At 50.1% G+C, this 20,102-nt stretch overlaps 1 protein-coding gene and 1 long non-coding RNA gene across 3 annotated transcripts in view; one reads left to right on the top strand and one right to left on the bottom strand.

Annotated features, from left to right (window-relative positions):
• Positions 1-20,102, top strand: part of ssh (Protein phosphatase Slingshot) — a 423,428-nt gene that overhangs the window by 45,077 nt on the left and 358,249 nt on the right. The window contains exon 1 of one of the 2 annotated variants that reach the window (XM_037422160.2): positions 7,407-8,548. The exons of the other annotated variant lie outside the window; for it this stretch is intronic. Coding sequence (XP_037278057.2) covers positions 8,354-8,548 — 195 coding nt within the window. The 5' untranslated portion in view covers positions 7,407-8,353. Of the gene's footprint in view, positions 1-7,406; positions 8,549-20,102 lie in introns of those variants that run through there. 2 annotated transcript variants of the gene reach the window in all.
• The window catches only part of LOC142803950 (uncharacterized), a 227,908-nt gene that overhangs the window by 204,121 nt on the left and 3,685 nt on the right, over positions 1-20,102 (bottom strand). The gene's annotated exons all lie outside the window — the stretch shown is intronic.

Raw genomic sequence — 20,102 nt, 5'->3', positions numbered from 1 at the left:
AAGAATTATACAATGTAAATATAACTCGTGAATAACCTTACGCCGTGAGTTACGCGCGACACTACTTTGTCTGTGTAAGTGTTGAGTCACCAGAAGTGGGTTAACCCGCCCCTTATTCCATATTCTGCAAAGCGATGTCGGACGTTTTGCGTATATGGGCCAGGGCGTGTGAAGAACCGAACTCAATCTCGCGCGTCGCATGCGCCACCGTGGTGTTTTGTCACTTTAATTTATTTCTTCTTTTTATTTCTATTTTTATTTAATTTATTTCTATTTTTTTGGGCGAAGTGCTGTCTGGATGCACTACTCGGGGCTCGTTTTTTTATCACTGAAGTCGTGCATGTAGCGCACCGGAAATGCCTGTCTATACCAGGAATCATTTGTTCTTGACAAGGAAAGGTTGGGTGGATAGCATATGCGTCCACCTCAAGTTAATAACCCTTAAGCGCATATATATATATAATTGTCTAACAACAAACGGGCTTTGCATGTTGTGCGCCGCTCACATACGGAAGAGGAAGCAAACGTGTGTTGGACTTATCAAGAGCTACATTTCCGGCAACCTGATTTTGCCTGAAGCAGAGAGCAGTTAAAAAAACTGGCGGGGGGGGGGGGGGGGCAGAAAAAAAAAGGTGGATCTCTTACACCGCACAGACAGCCTCCTTAAGGGATGTGCGATGGTATACGGATCAAGTTGGCCAAAGCTGTACGCCGGCGTTGCGAGGTAATCGGATTCGGAAAAAGGGCCCTCTTTTTCGCGTTCTCAGGTCCTCAGACTAAACGTTGGGCCGAGGGGCCGAGGCTTCCCTTTCTCCGTACTCTTCGATTGCATCCTCAGTGGTGCAAATTCGAGATGGAACTGACGGGATTCGGTGGACGTCGGAGATAGCTGTGTCAGCTCCTGATATATAAATATATATATATATATATATATATATATATATATATATATATATATATATATATATATATATATATATATATATATATATATATATATATATATCTGACGCGACGTCATCGTGGGTGGAGATAGTTTGCTGTTGGGAACTTTTGCTCCGGATGGCCGTTGATACGTAAATATTGGCCGTTGGGCTGAGTACGTTCCAGCTGAAACCGGACACTGAACGATTGATTATAAATGTGGTGCTTGGCTGCTAAGTAAAATGATGAAAATAAAGAAGTCCTGATTGCAATCGAAATTCTTTCGCCAAGCACTTACTCATGAAAAAAAAAATAATAATCGGAGTTTCGTTGGATTCTCTGTAGCTTTGTCATGATTCTTCATTGAAACTTATGGTTGCGTGGTGGCTGTATCGAAAAAAAAAACACGCTGATGTTTTGGTTAACTACCGCCGTCGCTTACCTTAGCGAGCAAAATGAAGATGTTGTTTCGAATTCTCGAAAATATCGAAGGCCTAGTTTTGTGTTTATAAGAACTACCGAAAATTGTCGGCATATCATGGTGTGGCCAAGCTAAATTTAATTGCGGAGAGGGTTTACGCTAGAGCATTGCTTTCAAAAGTTATGACTATACGCGAAAGCGTTGTGTAACAACTAATAATTAATAGAAAAATTATCTCGCTGCGTTTGTCGTGACTAAGAGCGCAGCGAGGTGAGCCGAATGGACCTGATATTTCTTCTCGTTTTACATTTTGAGTAACTCAATTCGTTCGCTCGGAATAATAAAAGCCTAAGCGTTTCTTCTTTGGGATCTCGCTCAAATAACACGAATGTAAAACCCGCCCGTCACCTGAAGTGACGCATAGACGTCCTGGGCGAGCGGTCTCGATAAACCCGACACTTAATACAAGGCCGCGCGCGGCTGTAAGTGGAGATGGCGGAAATCTTCTTGACTCATTGCAACTCGAAGTCGACTCGCGCGACGGGAACGAGTTTCTGAATCACCCGTCTTGTGACGTAACTGCAGCTTTGCAATTGCGGTCCTAGCGCAGTTCGAATTTCATTTCGTTGGCCCATTGTATTTCGAGTTTTAGTGTGGGTGCTTAGAGTTACAGTCCTCCTGCGCTGCTGGTATTTTTTTTTTCAGAATGCTGCGCTAGTAGAAGAATCAGCTGTCATGTATTGCAGTTCACACAACTTGGACTTTTTGAAGCGGACACTGTTAGAACGTTTCCATGATTGCAGCATTCAAGGTATATTGTTCCTGTCTCCTCTTTACGTGTCCAGGTTATATGTGAATCTCACGCCTCTGTGAAACTGAGATGTTGGTTATCTTATATTGCTAATTGTGATGTCAGTGATCTTAATTCCATCCATGTAGCGTTATGAAAATCAAGCGTGGACAGATAGAAAGAAAGAGACCGTGGAGATTAACCAGGTTGCGTCTGAGTTGGCGATACCGTGCATTGGTAATAGAGAAACTGTAAAATTATAGAAATCAATTATGCAGAAGTCGAAAGAGAACCAAGCAGCTGCGAGATGCTCTGCGAATTACCTCGACCGCGGTAATTTTTTGCATGCAGGTCGCTGTTACAATCTCTTGGTCAGTTTGGATGTGCTCAATGTATAATTATGAGCATGTCGCGCTTGTGGATGCGCCTCGTGCTTTCTCTTTATCACCTAGCTTATCGGTTGGCGTACCGATAAACACCTGCAGCGAGACGATAATACAACCTCCGTTCGCGGTGGTGGGCGATAGTGGGCGAGGAGAGGGGAGATGCTTCGAGGGAAGCGTAGAGTTGTTAGATAAACTTCTACTCTTCTTCTATTGCATTTCTTGGGTCATCGTAGGGTAAAATATGCTTAATCTGTTTACCACCACGGGTTATGCCTTGTAAGTCTCATTAAAGGCGCCACCAGGGCGTGTCTCTAAAACCAAAATGGGACGCGCGAATTTCTAAGCGCTTGGCTAGCATTTCAATCCGTTTGCATAACCGATTGTGTAAGTGCAATCGTTGTGCTCATTTGCGAATTGTTGATAAATATGCCTGGAACAAAGAACAGATATTAACACAATATATATATATATATATATATATATATATATATATATATATATATATATATATATATATATATATATATATATATATATATATATATATATATATATATATATATATATATATATATATATATATATATATATATTGTTTTTGCGTTATCTATAGCTTTTTTTTTTCTTTCGACCTCTTACGCTGAAATCGTGGTGGTTCAACTCGACCACCATCTTTCTATCAAATATGAATGAGTTCCATATTGGGCAGCGCACAAAAGGAAACACACAAGAGAAGGAATCAGGACAAGCGCTGGTCTAACAACTGAAAGTTTTAGACCAGCGCTTTCAGTTGTTAGACCAGCGCTTGTCCTGATTCCTTCTCTTGTGTGTTTCCTTTTGTGCGCTGCCCAATATGGATAAGTTCCAACTCGCCCGCCTTTCGGTGCTACAACAGATGAATGAGTTATCTCTATGGATTGGTTTTATTTGACCTGCTGAATTTTAAATTCACATAAAAAATAGGGTATGTGTGGGCATTCGTTAGTGTAAGTGTACTGCAGCTCTCAGCAGTGTTTGTTTATCCGTGGAATGAATGATATGCTAAGCACTTTCATCGCTTGAGCACTATTAAAGGTAACATGGAGACGCAGTAAAAGTTTGCTTCATAAGTTGTCTTTTTTGAGAGCATCATAAACCCGTGTTTCGTAACTTTCTTTGTTCGCTTCACTGATCTGTCTGACCAGGATCAGGGCGTGCTTCTACTCGGCGCTTTATAGTGAACGAGTGAATGTGTCGTCTAATGCATTACATTCATGCAGAAAAATAACTGTATGCGCGCTTTGTTATTGCACGGAAATGCATGCACACCTCACCTCACGAAAGCTCCGGCGGGCAACGTACGAATGCAAGGCGGCAGATTGCTGCATGATCTATTGTTCATTGCGCATCTTTCTTGTAAAAGATTAGGGGGCCCCAAAGCTTCGCCTTTAGGAGCTGAACGCGATAGCGATTTTCTGTTCTTCAAACACTTCGAGCATGAAACCTTTTAGAAATCGCTATGTATCCACTACGGTGGCCTTAAGGGAAACTAAACGCAAATATGAAGTCGTGGTTGATTGCTGAGATAGTGATCCAGAAACACCGTAGTGCTACTTTTCTGCCAAGAAAGTGCTTATTTTGAAATAAAATCACGTTTTAATGGTCCACATCCCTTTAGCATGCTTCATTTTACCCGCCGCATATGGAACCTTTCATGTCAGTGTTGCCGTGCACAACGTTGCCCGGCTTTACTACCTAGCCGCCTACACTTGTAGCAGCAGAACGAAAGTAGTGGGAGCCACAGCAGCAACAACGGCCATTGAACAATTTCCTGCCATGACCTCCGAGGTGGCAGGCGTGCTAGGTTCAGCTCGGCCCCGCTAGATGGCACGATATGTCCAGTTTAACCAGGCGAAAATTTAACTTTTAAACTGCGCATGCCATTTTTCATATAACGTCCGGTGGTTCGTTTTTTCAATACTTCAAGCAGAAACGAACAAGCAGCATTTTATTACATCTCTTAATGCGCGGAAGGTTCTCTATTTAGTGCAGCTAGTTCGATTACTTGTGATTAATTGTAGGTGATAAGTCTGACGCCATCCGGATCATTTTGCGAATGTCCTACTCGTGGCGCTTGTGCTCTCGTACTTTTGCATTCATTTATCGGCAAGTGGGGCACTGCTGCTGATAATATTGCCGTTTTAGACGTTGCCATACATTGAGCTTTCATTCTGAGTTAAATTGTTACTTGACAGGCGCAGTGGCGTGTGGGCCTTTTGTAATGGGTTACCGGCTTTAAACCGTGAAGTCACTATGATAGATGTTCTGACGCCTGCTGGCAATTCGCATTTGCACCACACATTATTCCTGCTATATTTCATGATGTATTGAGAAGCATGTATGCAGGACGCGTGTGTTTGTAAAACATGTCACTTTCACTGCATGTCCAAGCAGAGGAAGTTATTTTCAATGTATGCACAATCAGCTGTGTGGCCGCGTGGTAGAATACCCACTTGACACGCCAACGACCCGGGTTTGACCGCCACTCCGACCCAGCATTTCTTTTATATTTTTTTATTTGCATCGTTCCAGATTTTTCGGTCACGCATAAGATTATGATCTTCAGCTCAGAACCAACGACGCCGACACCGATATTTCTTCGAAACGCGCTCTTTAACGCTATCGCGTTAATACAGCAGTGCTGAAACGTGTCGCTGTGTAGCGTGAGAACTACTTTAAAAAAGGATAAGAAGGCTCGGAATAATATATACTAGTGTTTGTTGTAGCGATGTAAAGGTTCATGTCGAAGTATCCTTCATTCTAGAAAGAGCAGGGGGCCGCACGGAAAGTTGGTAAGGACACTGCAGGCAAAGAGTAAATAGTTTGGTGAAGTGACACTAATTTGTGAATCTGGATAAGAAATCCTGCTTATTTTCAGCACACATCTCACAAAGATGCAATAGAACGTAGGTTTCAGGCGAAAATTCCATTTTAGGTCGTAACTAATTGTGAAGTCGGCCGTCAGATATAGAAAGTGGCAGAGACGTGGGTGGTGTGACGCTGTTTCTGGGGCCGCATAATACCGCCCCGTGGGCCACAAGTTGCTGCCCCCCCCCCCCCCCCCCCCCCCCCCCCCGTTTTTCTAGAACATGGGTCGGCTACGTGCTGCCCGCAGGGCACTATCATGCGGCCCCTGGACGGCATCAGAATGCCCTTTCCCTCCTCATGTCACTTCATATATCTGAAACGTAACGTCCACTCTCGGCCGTATAGAAGATATTTCCGTGTCAAACAAAAATGATGTATTTTGCAGTTTAAATGAAGATTATTTATATTCTGGTGTTGTATATTATGGTGAATTCGCCTAACTTTTTTTTTAACCTTACCTAGCTGCAGAGCCCTTCCTCCACTAACAGCATGGACCCCGCCATGTCAGCTTCATGAAACTTGGCCCTCTGATATATGAATGTTGCCGGCGGCTGCATTTCTGTACGAAAGGGACCGAACTGACGTAACGGGATCGAATCCTACTCTATAGTCTTTGTATGACGCGATGGTCGTATGCTGTATACGAGTGCTAAAGTCCGTGTGTCTCAGCTCGCCGTAATAATGTCCTGTATATAAAGCGTATCTATATATATGCTGCGGCAGGGAAAGATTTCATATCTGTTTGTTTTACGCCGTGAAAGAGCCGTAGCGTGCTCCTATATATTCGTGTTATGTTGCATAGTGGCGTTGATCAGTCCATCGGAACAGTTGCGATAATTGTGATCGCGATCAGCGTAGTGATCTCTTATTCGGTGCACGGCGACGACTATAGACACGTGCATGCGTGCGGCAAGCTATACTGTCGCGGATGGTTCGCAGAAGTGCCTCGCGCACTGGCAAACTTTACACGAAGCGCAGGAGGCTGCTAGTTGCTGTAAATAACAACCCCACCTCACTCACTCGTTTTATCTCGATCTTCTTACTCAGGTGGTTGAGTACGAGTGGCGTGAAGGCGCGCCGGTGGGTCGTCTGGAGTCGCCTGATTTCTCAGAATACAAAGATGTATGCTTGGATTTGCCACCTGCAAAATAGGCAAGAACGTTGGCACCTTGCCCGCGCTGTCTTTACCATTTACCCCTGCCGCGTGCTTGAGCGCCCTGGCGCCTGAGTATTATTACGGCGCTCGAGCATATTATTGTGACTCGGAGTAACAATTACCTTCAACGAAATATCAGATTGACCTAGGCTCGTCTCCAGCGGTTCTGTGCTTCCGTCTATTCGGTGCCCTGTTCGCCACAATGCCTTTACCTCCGGTTCGCCAAACGCTCGTCACAGGGACTCGACGATTCGATGCATGACATTATAGTTATAGAGCGTTTATTTGAACTCTCTTTTTCTATTGGGGAATGGAGTGGGGAGATGAGGTATGTATACCAGAAGTCGCCTGAAGTCTGAAAAAGATGCGACTTATTTAACTGCACGTGCACCCGTTGAGACGTCACAGCTAGAAGCTGTTTTTTGCTCACATTTGCTTGATGACGTTTCATAATTACTATATTGACGTGGAGCAAGGTTACAACTGAACTGGTTCAAGATAACGTACTGCTACGCTTCATAATCTTTTCGAAGCATGTCGCGGTTTATTTTTCCGACGAACGATGCCACACAGCGTGCTATTGGTTGCGCAATGGTTGTGCTCTTCGGCGTCTCCAAGCGACTCCGTCCTTGCCGGTCATGTGGCGCCCTCGCTAAGGGAGCCCGCGAAGCTAAAAGTCCCGTTTGTCGTCGTCATCCGCTTTCCGGAGCAGAGAGGGAAAGAGAGCCTTCTGTTCGCTCCCGTCAGCTTGCTCCCCCTGGTGTTTCGGGGAGGAGGAGGAAAACCTGTCGTCCGTCGTGGCTCTCGACTTGGCGCGCGCCGTGCGCTGTCAGCAGTCGAGCGCCTGCGTCCCTGACGGCGTGGAGCGTTGAACCGCGCGAGGTGCCTTAGCGGCGCAAGTGCGGAAGCGAGCGGCTCGGCCAGGCCTTCTCGGGGCTCCCACCGTGATGTAAACACGGGCCGCGTTGCCGAGCGCGCCCCCCGCGTCATCAACAGCGTGTGTTGTGCCCCGAACAGCTGACGCCGCTGCTCATTTGCTGGAAGAGTGCGCGCGTGTGCTGTTGTCGCTGCGACACAAACTCCACGAAATATTTTTGAGAGTTGTCTCGTGTAGCTGTGGATATTCCCCCGCAAGCAGTCGTCGGCCAGAGAGGAGGCAGTGACCGGTACAACGGTAGCGGACTGTGCGTGCATCGTGCGGGACACCAGGACCGGTGCCGTTGCACGGATACCAACGGCGTGGTGGTGGTGGCTTTTCGGAAGCACTCGACTGACGTGCGCGTGGAAGATATATTGTCGCGCCGAAAGTGGCACTTGGCCTTCGTTTTGGCTATATTTCTGACCTGAAGTGTGGCGTCGGTGACGCAGCATCCCGAGGATACCTTCCACTCGTGATGTGATCGCTTGGAACACGCTGCAATAGCTGTGTTTCCCGTTCAGCAGTTGTAACCGGGCAGTGTTTGTGCGCTCACTGAGATTGAACGAGTGTTAGTTGTGGTGCTTGATGCGACGCAAGAAAGGCCGTGTGAGATAACGCGTTGCGCCGACTTTCATCGGAGTAAGTGTAACGTCGGTGAAGATTCAAAGTCGCCACCTCTCTTTCATCGGACCCGTGCCACCCTCGGTCGTCGCTTGGTGTGTTTGTCGGTATAGTGGCGGTGCGCGTCGCCGAGTCGTGGTCGGGGCCTCGCGGCTGGCGTGCCCTGGGTCGCGGTGCGTGCAGCGGCGCCCCGGGTCGGGCGCGTGAGACGCGCGGCGGTGGAGGCTCGATGGCGCCCATGCCGCCGCTGAGCGGCCTCTCTGCCGCCGACAACGCCGGCAGCCACCGTCGCTCGCCGCCGGCGTCGTCGGCCGGCCCGAGGGCCTCGCCGACCCCGTCGTCGGGCTCGTCTCTCGTGCTCCGGGGAGTGCTCACCGCCTCATCGGCCGGCCGCTACTTCGTCTGGAACCCCAGCAATGCGTCGGTGAGTTTCGCTTTGCCAGCAACTGTTTCCGTAGAGTCGACTGCGGCCTTAATTACGTTTGCCATGTAATTCGACGAAGCTCCTTCGCGAAATGCTCGTCTCGCGTGTTCGCTGTCATTCAGAATAGATAGGCGGCAGAAAAGCGGCGCTTGAGAGAAAAATTCTCGCGATTTTAGTAGCAAGGTAGTTCTTTCGGTTGCGTCCTGTTTTGGCTTGCTGTGGTGAAGTGACCGTTTCTATTCTCGCGGCCACTTGATCGCTGTGAGCTTTGCGGCTAGAAAAAGGAAACTAATAACAAGAAGAAACTTGTTACTGTATGCCACGATGCGCTGGTTAAAGCCACCTTTGACCAGCGCAAAGCTGAGGTCTAGTAAGGCGGCGTACTTCATCGCTGCTGTGGAGCCGCCTTCGCCTCAAGTATAGATTTTAGCGCAGCCGGCCATTTCAAGTGACCTCGAGAGCGAAAAGGGTTGTGGTTTAATTGCTGTACTCGGAGAAAGGCATGCTACAAGCTTTCTGGTAACATTTATTTTCCCTTCATTGACGCGTGAGCGACGTTCCCACTTGAACAACGCGGGAAGTTTGGACGGCGGCGTACATTTGTTTTTGCGGGGCGATTCAAAGGTCGATCGTTTTCGTGGGGCAAAAAGAAGAAAAGTTTATTGCCGGCGATTTTCGCTTCACTTAACCTTGACGCGTCTATGTAAAATACGTGTTTTTTTAATTATGATTATATTTGCGTGAGCAGACTTGCTACAGGGCTCGGGACCATGTTCATTTGTGCGGGGATGGTGAGATAGTTGGCGAGGCGCGCTTCCGTACAGCGGCCCGCCACTGCGCGACTGTTTCCCAGCTGGCGCAGACAGAGGCGGCTTTTGTCTTTCGCTGCCGGAAGAGCTGAACGTGTCGCAAGTTTGCCCCGGTTGCTCGATCAACACGTGCGCGCCGCAGGTGACTGTGTGTCGTGAGCGACTGCAGTGCGCACCTTCGCATCTGTCGTAAGCAGGTATCGAAACCCCTGCCTAATTATTATTAGAACGATGCCCGTCGTGGAGCTGACGTGTTAGCGTAGTGTCTGTATGGTGTTGCGCCGACGAGAATCGAGGACGCAGCCTGGATTCCCTTTCACGGAGGTGTCATCGGTGTTGCCACCACCACGGCGGGCCTCAAAAACTGCGTTGTCGTTTTGGCGTATAAAACACCTTGATTTGATATACACATCTAACACGAATGCGCTACAAATGAGTGATCCACGTGGAAAATAAGCGGGAAAAAAAGCGGCTCGTCAGTCGCAGGCAGTCGTATATGTGTCGCGTTTGTTGAGTTGTCATTCAGTAATTTCGACGACGACGGACGATGTCTGTGGAGTTCGTAAGACGCGTGGAACGCAATGGGGGCCGATACGCGGTCGGTTTCGAGCATTATGGACTAAGACACTCGTGCCGCGTGTTACATTTCACTGTCAATTTGTCACTAATATCGCCGGCCATACCACCCTTATTCCTGTCGTCATAGCTGCCGTAATTACTTTCATCATAGCTGTAGGCGCATTCCTTCGCATATGCACTTGCCTTGCAGGCGCATTAAGTTATGACAGCGAGATGCAATACCGTCGAGAGGGGCACAAACTGCACACCTTCCGTCTCGTTTCCAACGTCGAATGCAGTTTTTTTCTGCCGACCCATCTTCATGGCGCAGACAACTGCCGAACGAATACATATAAATATATAACAAAAGAGGAAGCAACGAAGGCCTACGGAGAGCGAGAGAAGGCGCGCGAGACTATACGTCCCAGCTGCGTTGCGAAAGACGGCCGGTCGAAAGCGAACACCTGTTGATAAAAGCTCTCTCTCACCCTCGCTATCCCCCCGTGTCGCATGCAGTCCTGGAAGCGTCGGTGGCCGACCGAGAGACGCACGGCCGACCGAGAATTCGATATCGTGTGGCATCAATATCACCTATCCTGCGGCCACCGAAGCGTGGCTGCTGTGGATCGGCACCGCCGCCGTCTGGTAGTTTCCGATTCCCCCCCCCCCCCCCCCCCCCCCTCGACCGAGTCGCTTTTGTTGGCCCCTGCTCTTTCTCTTGGTCCGTAGGAGCCACGACTCAGGCGGTTGCTGTCCGTGTGTGCGGACGTATTGGTTTGTCAACGGCGGCGACGGTAGCTGAAGGCGAAATAATACGAGCCGTCGGTTGCGTCGCATGCAGCTGTGTCCGTTTCTGTCAGTGAATCTATCCCTACGGAATTGAATATTCACTGCAGAGACGCAGTGAATTGGGAAAAGTCGTTCCTCTCGAAAAGGCGACAATCACCTTTCCTGCATTTTCAACGTTTCGGGGGTGATGGAGTCTCGCTGAGTGCTGCTAGCTAGCTCTTTCAGCTGTAGTGATCCTCAACACGATAAAGGAGCGACGTGCCGGCGGCGGCCGGACGTTGCGAATGCCAGCGGGTCCATCTCTCCTAACGCTCGACGCGTGTTCAGAAGGCTCTCTGCCCATTCCACCAGCGAACGTGAGGAGGAAAAGCAGCAGCTCGAATAAGGTACCCGCCTGTTGCAGCCGGTGCTTGGAATGCGTGGCGGTTCGCTTCAAACGGCGTCTCCGGTTCTTTTGTGTTTCCTTGTGCGCGCTGTCAGCGCTTTACAGGCTGCCATTCGGCACTTGATAGCCGGAGAAAGGATGCATCGTCCGTGTAGAGAAAGCGGCTGCCGGGGGCCTTGAGTCCCGTTCTAAAGGAGTCCGTCCGCCCGTAATACATGTGTAGAGTGGTTTAGTATGCCCCCGTCAGCACGGTGTATATAGTTGCGTGTAGCCGTAGGAATGATTAGTGCGTACATACTACACAGAGGAGCTGCTTTAGCACCTATGCGTATATTTCAGTACGTCGCAGCTCACTGTATCGGTAGTGTGTGCCACTGGATGGCTGAATTTCTTTTGCTGTAGGATCGCAGGCTTGCGGGTTAGATCTCTTGCCCAGATCTGGTGGAGGGTGCATGCGAATTGCCCCTTATCATGGGTTTGAGGCGCATGTGAAAGTTATCACGCAGCCCCCATCGCCACTGTGTTCTTTGCACGGATGATGTACTCGGTCGTGGGGTACAATTGAGCCTAGTACTTCGATAATGATAACTTGGTCCCAGATGATTGCGTTGCCCCCTCCACAACGCCGTTTTTAATATAGCTCATTCAGTCGGTTGTATGATACAATTGACCTGATTACTCAGCTAGCGACAATGGTATCTACCATCCTCGTTTTGTATTTGTTTATATCAACTGGTTGTTCTCAAGATGACGTGATAGTGACGCAACGCAGAGAAGTTGGCCTGAAGGGGGAGAGTGTTGATATTACATAGCCGCACATTGAGACAAAGTCCGTTATTTTGTGCAACCGGCACTATCAGCTATCCGTAATCGTTATGCCGCCACCGCAGTTATGCCTCCTCGGCCGCCTAATACGCTTGAGACCCGAAGTCCGTGCTATTTCAGGAAGCTCTGTCGATGCTGTGAACGTCGTAGGCAGACCATAGGTATAGCTGCGACCTCATCAACCAAACTACGCTCACCGCAGGGCCTCTCCTCACGGCCTCTCCCATGACCCGCCAGTCAACCCGGTCTTTCTGCTACCACGTTATAGCTGCAAACTCTTTTATACGATTGGACCACTTAACTTTCTGTCTCCCCTTCGTGCGTTTGCCTTCTCTGATAATCCAGTCAGTTACCCTTTACGACCAGCGGTTATCTTGCCTACGAGTTTTGAATTGCACGTGTATAAATCAGGAGAGATTGCGAAGTGCGGCCAGTAGTGCAATGGTTGATGCTCATCAGCCCACGGACGAAGAAGCGCTGCGGAGAGGCTCTTCTTCCGCAGTGCAGCGATGAAACACTGTTCTACTGAGCCGCCACAACGAAGCAAACGGGCGTAAAGGACGACAAAAAAAAATGAATAAAGGTAAGAACAGGATTCTTCCTCCCTAGATTCCGCACTCGCTGGCGAGCCGCCCGGCGGCTGGTACAAAAGCGAAAGTTCCTTCTTTTTCTGGGCGAGCGCCGCCACGATGAGGCGATGAAGACGCAGCTGCCGCCACAAAAGGGAAGAAGAGATGCCGGAACGACAGCGAAAAGAAGTCTATGGGAGGAAGCAGAAGAGGGGGAATCTGATGGAAACGGCCGGTGGAGAGATGGCGTCGACCTTGAGGGGAGGTCGGGCGCTTCTTTTCTGGCCGCTACCGTGTCTCGGTGGCAGCTGCCAGATCTTCCCAGCTCCTCCTCCTGCTTTGCAACTCTACGTTACCGCACTTGATCGTTATCCCCTCTCCCTCTCACTTGCTCGCTTCTTGAAATAAATGGCGGCGACGGTCGTTGGGGCCAGTTCTGGGGGACGACGCAGTCTCAGTCTACGCATTTGCGCTTTCACTCCTTCGTCAGTTTTGACACCTGGTCTCCTCCTCACTAGCTGGGAAGAGCATTAAAGTGTCGTTTGAAAGAAAGTGGTACGCTTTCTTCGGAGCTGCCGGAGTGTCCTTCCATCAGTGCAACCCCCACTCCCTCGCCGCTCACACGTCCCGTCTCTCGTGTTGTTGAAATATGAGCACTCCTGCCGCCTCGGCTGCTCTTTCGGTGTGTTTGTGTGTATTTGCGCTTTGGTGGGGGTGCACCATAGTCTGGAGTCGCGGGGGAATACGCCGCATTCGCCTCCCCCACTTCCCTACCGGTGTCACACCTTTTCTGCGTGTGCCGTGCCCCCTTCTGTAGTCTATCTCGGAGCATTAACCTCCACAGGATCATGTACTTTCACTTAGAAGAGGGGCAGTCGTGCAATAGAGGAAGTTTGTTTCGTGCTCGCGTGCAAGTTTCCAGCGTGGGTGGAGCTTACTGGAGGGTGTATGTGCCTCGTGCATCGAGCTTTCTTTATCGCGGCATTCGTGTACGACATCTCCTCCGCATATTCCGTCATTCTGGGAGATTGAAAAAGACACAACATTGCCATTGTCGCCGAGCGCGGAAGCGCTTGAAACGGATGGGCCGTTCGGGGATGTCAGGTCGTTGCTCTTTGGTGGGCTTCTTATTTCGCTCGGTGTGCTTGTAAATGTTTGTGTTTGTTGCCACTTATTTGTTGATTGTATACGGTAGGTTGATCTATCGAGAAGATGTACACGTGCAAATTTTCTGATTGGTATACTGGCTGGAACTTTTAGTGTTAACACGGGAATAGTACCTGTTTGACCTGAAACATCAGAAGCTTCGCGCAAGTTGTTCGGCGGGATGGTACTTGTTGGTTCTCACATGCCCTGTTTCTCTATCCCGATATACGAATCAGGAGATCTTTTACACCGTCGCTGGATGTCCTTTCGTGTGCTAGGATGTATTAATTTTCAACGCGCCAAACCTTGAAACATGTTTCCTGTGATCGTTGGTCGTTCAATCTTTGCGCGTCGCTTGCACAGGTAGCGGATTCTGTCGCGGCGGTGATAGATGTTTCTGTTTAATTAGGTGTGCTTAGAGATATCAATTCAGTTGGAGACTGCAGACGCGCTTGAACAGCCGCGCTGCTATAGTTCGTTCTTCCCGAAGGTTTCCGTTGGGACGTTAAACCCCACATATCAATCAATCCCGAAGGTTTCCTGCTCCTTCGCCCACGGACGCTGGCGGCGATAGCCATCGCTCCGTGCTACATGCAACTCGTCTCCTCCATCGCTCCTTTGTCGTGGTGGGGGGGCTACGCGGTAGTGCGGAAGCACACGCCCTTTCTGTCCGCGTAATGGTGGCGTGTTTGTTCGCCGGCCGGCGTTATAACGTCGTGTTATAACAGCTCGAGAAGGTGGTGGTAGAGACTTACGGGCTAACAGTAACAATGGGGCGGGCGCCCTGGTAATACGTGCCCACACACATTGTCCGCGCCCGCTCGCCGTGTAGTCAAGTCTTGCCCCAAGAGAGAAGGACTGGTTGAACCAGCCGGCGGCGGCGTGCTTTCGCGGTGCTTCGCTTTTTCCTCTTCTCGCTTCAAGGTCGCGCCACAAAGGAGAACGCTCCCGATTATTATGCGCGCTTTCGAGGAGAGCCGATGCACGGATGATGCCGCAGCGCGCGTGTCCCTTGTGGAAGTCGTCGTCTCCGGTGGCGTGACAAGAAGAACGCCTTGGGTGTCTGCGGCGAGCGATAGCTGAAAGTGCAAGTAACACGGAAAATAATAAAAAAAAATATTCGAAGGCCGGCGGCAAGCGTGTCTCGCTCTCTGCTTGCCTGTCTCGGTTTCGAATCGCTGCTTATGGTTGGATACAAGTAACGAACAGGGGTATAGAAAAAAAAAAAAAAAAACGCAGCGCGGTGTGGCTGCTTGTTCACTTCTGAATGCGCCAGAACCGCCTCTGCGGTCCGTGTAGCCAGCGTTTTCGCGTGGAGACACTGCACAAACGAGGACAATGAAGAGAAGGAACTTTGTTGCCCCGTTCCAATATATAGGTGGCGTGGGCGGAAATCGCAAGTGGGCTCAAAAAATGGAACGGCGTACAACTGTAGATAGAAACACGCGCATGTATCTTTTTTTTTTTGTAGTGCTTTTTCATCTCGGGGATGTCTCCGGATAATGATTTGTGCTCAACCACGCAGCAAGTTCGTGCTTGCTATGGGACACTGTTCAGGTACTTTGAATCCTCAACTGGAGCAGCCTCGTAGTGCTTGGCAGAGTCACGGGTCTCATGCGCAGTCTGTGCTTCTATTTCATGAAGCAAACCTCAGCGGGAGTCGCGAAGCCATGCATTGACTAATAATAATGTTGATGATGATCATGATTGATCATGATGACGGCCTATATGTATGGCTCACACTCACCTCTGGGTGTGGCGAAGAAATAATTAGATAGGTGGGATCACATAATTGTATATCTAATTCATCATAACATGGTTAGAAGAAATTGGTCATCTGGAGTTTTACATGTTTATGAAGGACTCCGTAGATATTCGAAGGCCGAGGAAATCTCGACCACTTAATGTTCGTGCACTGACGTCACACACTGCACGTGGGCCTCTAGACTACTTCGCCATCACCGAAGTGCGACCGCTACTGTCGAGACTGAACCCCTCACCGTCGGGTTAGCAGTCGAGTACTGGAGCCACTGTTCAACCGCGGCGGACGCCTCGATGATATTAGAAACGTAATCATTATATTAGGGTGAAACATCAGACCTTTATAAAGTTTCCGAGGCTCAGGCTCGCATTGCTTCGTATACACAGCTGTTTGCCGTTGGGGGGCTACATTCCAAACATGACGGTTTGCAAGCTGTGGCAAGCATTGAAGGACTCTGCTGTGGCGAACGAAGAGTTTGAGCGTGATAACATTTCTCTCGAACAGCGGTCGTCCTGAGGTTATATGAACGCCGAGGACCTCTCCTCTCGGAAAGTATCCTGCGAGTCGGGTGGCATGCATGCACTTTGCGTTGTCGCGCCGCTATTGCAAGCCCAGCAGCGGTGTATAAACTGCGGCTCTCCCGGAACACGTGTGGAAACTCTCGGCTCATGTTTGGTGTGTCGTCAGCAGCTGGCGGATATGAGGAAAGCGGGGGAGGGATCCGCATGCCATGCGCTGCGTGTGCCTGTCCGAAGCGTCGTGACCTCGACCGCGTTTTTTTGGCGCCCAGCACCGTGGCCTTCGAGCGCGCAGGTTGCGTGCAAGCGCACGCCGGACACGCTGTTTTAGCGGCCGCGCCGGACGCCTTGCGCTTTTTCTTCGGGGCCACTTCCTCGGCCGTCGTCGTGTCGTCCTTTGTTCCGTGGCTTCGTGTCGCGCGCCTCTTTTGTTTCTCGCCAGTAGCGGCTGTCGGGTGCAGAGGTGAGAGTGTGTGCACCACTACGCCCTAATTGTTTCCGACGACGATCTTCCCGGAGGAGCTTGTTCGAGTTCTCGCGCCTAATGAGCACGCTGTACGACGCTTCGAAGGGCCCGCGTGCCTTCACTGCGAGTTGCGCTGTGCTGCTGCGGGAATGTGCCATGGTCATCCGTGCGCTGATGATGGCCGTTGACGCGTGGTCTACGGCGTACACCGAAAGGGGCCGGCTCGGATTGTTGTTTCGTTCCGGCAGCCTGTAATGCCCCTGTACGCGCTCTGCTTTCGCCTGTCGGAGCTATAGCGATTACTGCGAACGCAACATCAAGGTAGTCTATTGTGAACCCCCGGTGACAAGACCTTGCTCCGGGAGTTTTAAGTTTTTTACCTGCGGCGTTCTGCTGCCCTATGGCGCGAAACGTGACCTACCTACTGCGTGCGGAGCCCGTAAAGAAGGCAACTCTGTACATTTTATTGAGGAGGCACGCGTTACCACTGTGCATGCCTGATCTCTGAGGTTTTTGTTCGGTGATACCGGTTGTCTCGGATCACCCTGTGGAGCTCTCCTCGCCAAACGGCAGAGAGCAGCATAGGAAAACGAAAACGGGATATTATCACTCTGCACCACTTGGAATACTTCGAGCGTGTGCGGGGCCATGCAATCATCACGTGTATAAGGCCTTTGTGTGTGTATCGCTCTACTGTACAAACTCGTGCTATACGCTCTACTTACAGAACAAGAACGACTCATACTGAAGACGTTGAAAGCTTTAGGTAACATGTCTTCGAAACCTGGTCCGTTTGTGTCTTTCTATTATAGCGGGATAAGATGATGCCGTTTCATCTGGGAACGCATTCTTTTGTAGAGAGCCACAGCCTGCCATGAGGCGTCAAACGCGGCCAACAATCCGCGCCTGTCTATTTCCGGACCGCTGTTCTGCTTTGCGAAGGATTGTGTCCCTATCCAAACCGTGGGCTTCGCTTCACGTCCCTTTCCCGGTCGGTCGCGTTCGACGCCCAAGCGTGATGGATGGGTGCGGCGGCCCGTTCGGTGGGTGGGCTGTCGAGAAGAGCGCCCTTCCGTCGCACCGACGAGTTGTAACTCGCATAATTCGCCGACTAGGTGTTAGGCCAGTGATTCGGTTCATTAGGCACGCCGGTCGAGGAGGTTGGGGAGACCACTGCTCGCGCCCCCTTGTTGGTGCTGTTGCGCCTTTGGGTAGCGTGGTGCGGACTCGGGCCATCCGAGTCCCCGGAGAGGACGAGTAGAGAAGCCGGAGAAGGAGAAAAAAATGTTTATATACAGTATTTACATGGTAGCGTGGTACAACATGAAAAGAGAATCACACACGAGCGCCTCTGCGCTAGCGTTTTTATACATCGTCCGCCTTCCCAAGATCCCTTGCAAAGAAAATTTATGCGCAGGATACTCCAATGAGATCGTCGTCTTCCTCTCCGTCCCCGAAGAGGGAAAGCCAAACACCGCCTCCCTCTGAACCTAGGAAAGGGGCAAGACATGCCCAGTTCGCTGTTTGGTGAGGGAGACCCCACGCGCCAGCGTGGCACCACAGTGAGATGACGTGGAATCCCATGCGCAAAGTCGCTCCCTGATGCAGCCAGGTTGACTCAAGCAAGGCAGAATACCCCGTACAGCTGCTGGGTCGACGCTGCTTCGGAGTGTTGCTCTCGGCGGCTGACAAAAGCTTGGCCAACGACTTTTGTGTCAAGAGGAGCCGGCGACGTGGTTTTTCCAGATTGTCCGCGTCCGTCGCCGTCCCGGTGCAGGGTTGACTCATCAACAGCTGCCAGGTGCCAGCAGGCCGCGAAGACCACGTGGAACTTGGGCGAGGCACAACAGCACCCCCGCCGCCAGATGATACATCGGGAGGTCGAGTTGTTCCATGCAGCTCGGCCGGGTCGATGTCGGCGACGTTCCGGCAAGGCTCTTGCTTTCTCGAAGGGCCTGGTCAAACTGGAATGCTCCAAGAGCTGGCCTCTGCGCCCCGCTTCGGTGAAAAGTGGGTGACAAGCTCCAAGAAACGACCTTTGTCAGCCACACACAATGCGACAAGCACCGCGTGCACGCCACTCTCATCGCCAGGCCTCCGATTTTACAAAGCAAACATCTTATCTTAATAACTTAAGCTCAAGAAAACAATGTGCATACCAATCGGGACAAGTGTCCAGTAACTCTTTCATACGTAACTCCATTTGGAATCGAGATAACATTATAATCAAGCTAAACAAGCAAACTGTAGAGCTCGGGACAACGAGGGAGTCAGTGAAAAATTTCTCTACGCCCTCACTGTAACACATTGAAAAAAAAAGTACACATAAACTAGGTAAAGGTAAACAAAAAAATCAAACAAACCTTCCGCGTCTTTTGACGAGTCAAAACGCTCGACTTAGGGCGTCTGCATTTGTATGAAGGCCACCTCTCTTGTAGCGCACCTCGAAATTGTGCTGCTGCAGTGCTATGCTCCATCTGAGCAAACGACCATTCTTAGGTGACATTTGGTGTAACCAGGTTAGTGGAGAGTGATCAGTTTCTATAATAAACTTAGAGCCAGCAACATAGCAGCCTAGTTTTCGTACGGCCCAAACAATGCAAGCACATTCTTTTTCCGAAGTGCTATAAGCCTCTTCCCTGCTGCTCAATTTGCGACTCAAATACAAAACCGGCCGCTCCTCTCCACTCTGGTCCGTCTGACATAGCACTGCTCCTAAACCGCGTTCGCTTGCATCACACTGAATAGTGAAAGGTTTTGCAAAATCCGGTGCCCTCAAGACGGGTTTCTCACTCAATGCGTGCTTCAGCTTCTGAAAAGCGTCTTCCTTTTTAGAGTCCCATTGAATGTTCACAGGTTCGGTCTTGCGTAAACTATCTGTCAAAGGGCTGGCAATCTCGGAGTAATTCGGGACGTAATGCTGATAGTAACCTGTGAGGCCGAGGAATGCTCTCATCTCGGTCTTAGTGCTGGGACGACGATAACCGACCACCGCGGCTACCTTGAGTTCGGACGGTCGACGACGCCCATTTCCTACAATGTGCCCTAAATAGCTTACTTCAGCACAGCCCAAATGACATTTCTCTCTCTTTACCGTAAGACCTGCATTTTTGACCCGTTCCAAAACCATCCGAAGGTGTTCAACATGGTCTTCCCATTTGTCCGAAAATATCGCCACATCGTCTAGGTAAGGCAGCGCAAATTTCTCGAGCCCGTGGAGAACCTTATCCATCAGGCGGCTGAAACAATACGGCGCGTTCTTGAGCCCAAAGCTCATCATCAAAGGACGAAAAGTGCCCAGGGGTGAGATAAAAGCAGCGTATCGACTCGCGCGCTCTGTCAAAGGGACCTGCCAATACCCCCTAACAAGGTCTAACGTAGAAATGTATTTCGCCTTAGACACTGTCTCTACCCTCTCTTCAATGTTAGGAATAGGGTAAGTCTGGTCGACTGTTACAGAGTTCAGGCGGCGATAGTCCACGCATGGCCTTGGATCACGGCCCGGAATCTCAACCAAAATCAAAGGCGAGGTGAAATCACTGTCTGCTTCGATGATAACACCTAGGTCGATCATGCGGCGAATTTCGGCCTCTAGTATCTCTCTCTGTCTAGGTGACACCCGATACGGCTTACAGCTGATCGGCTTGTTAACCGTCAGCTCAATGTCGTGCTTAATCACATCCGTTTTGCCTGGCTTCTCGGAGAAAACGGTAGCGAATTCCTGTAC

Source organism: Rhipicephalus microplus, chromosome 3 (assembly GCF_043290135.1).
Source record: "Rhipicephalus microplus isolate Deutch F79 chromosome 3, USDA_Rmic, whole genome shotgun sequence".
Lineage (NCBI taxonomy): Eukaryota > Metazoa > Arthropoda > Arachnida > Ixodida > Ixodidae > Rhipicephalus > Rhipicephalus microplus.
This window is presented reverse-complemented; position numbering and strand designations above follow the sequence as displayed.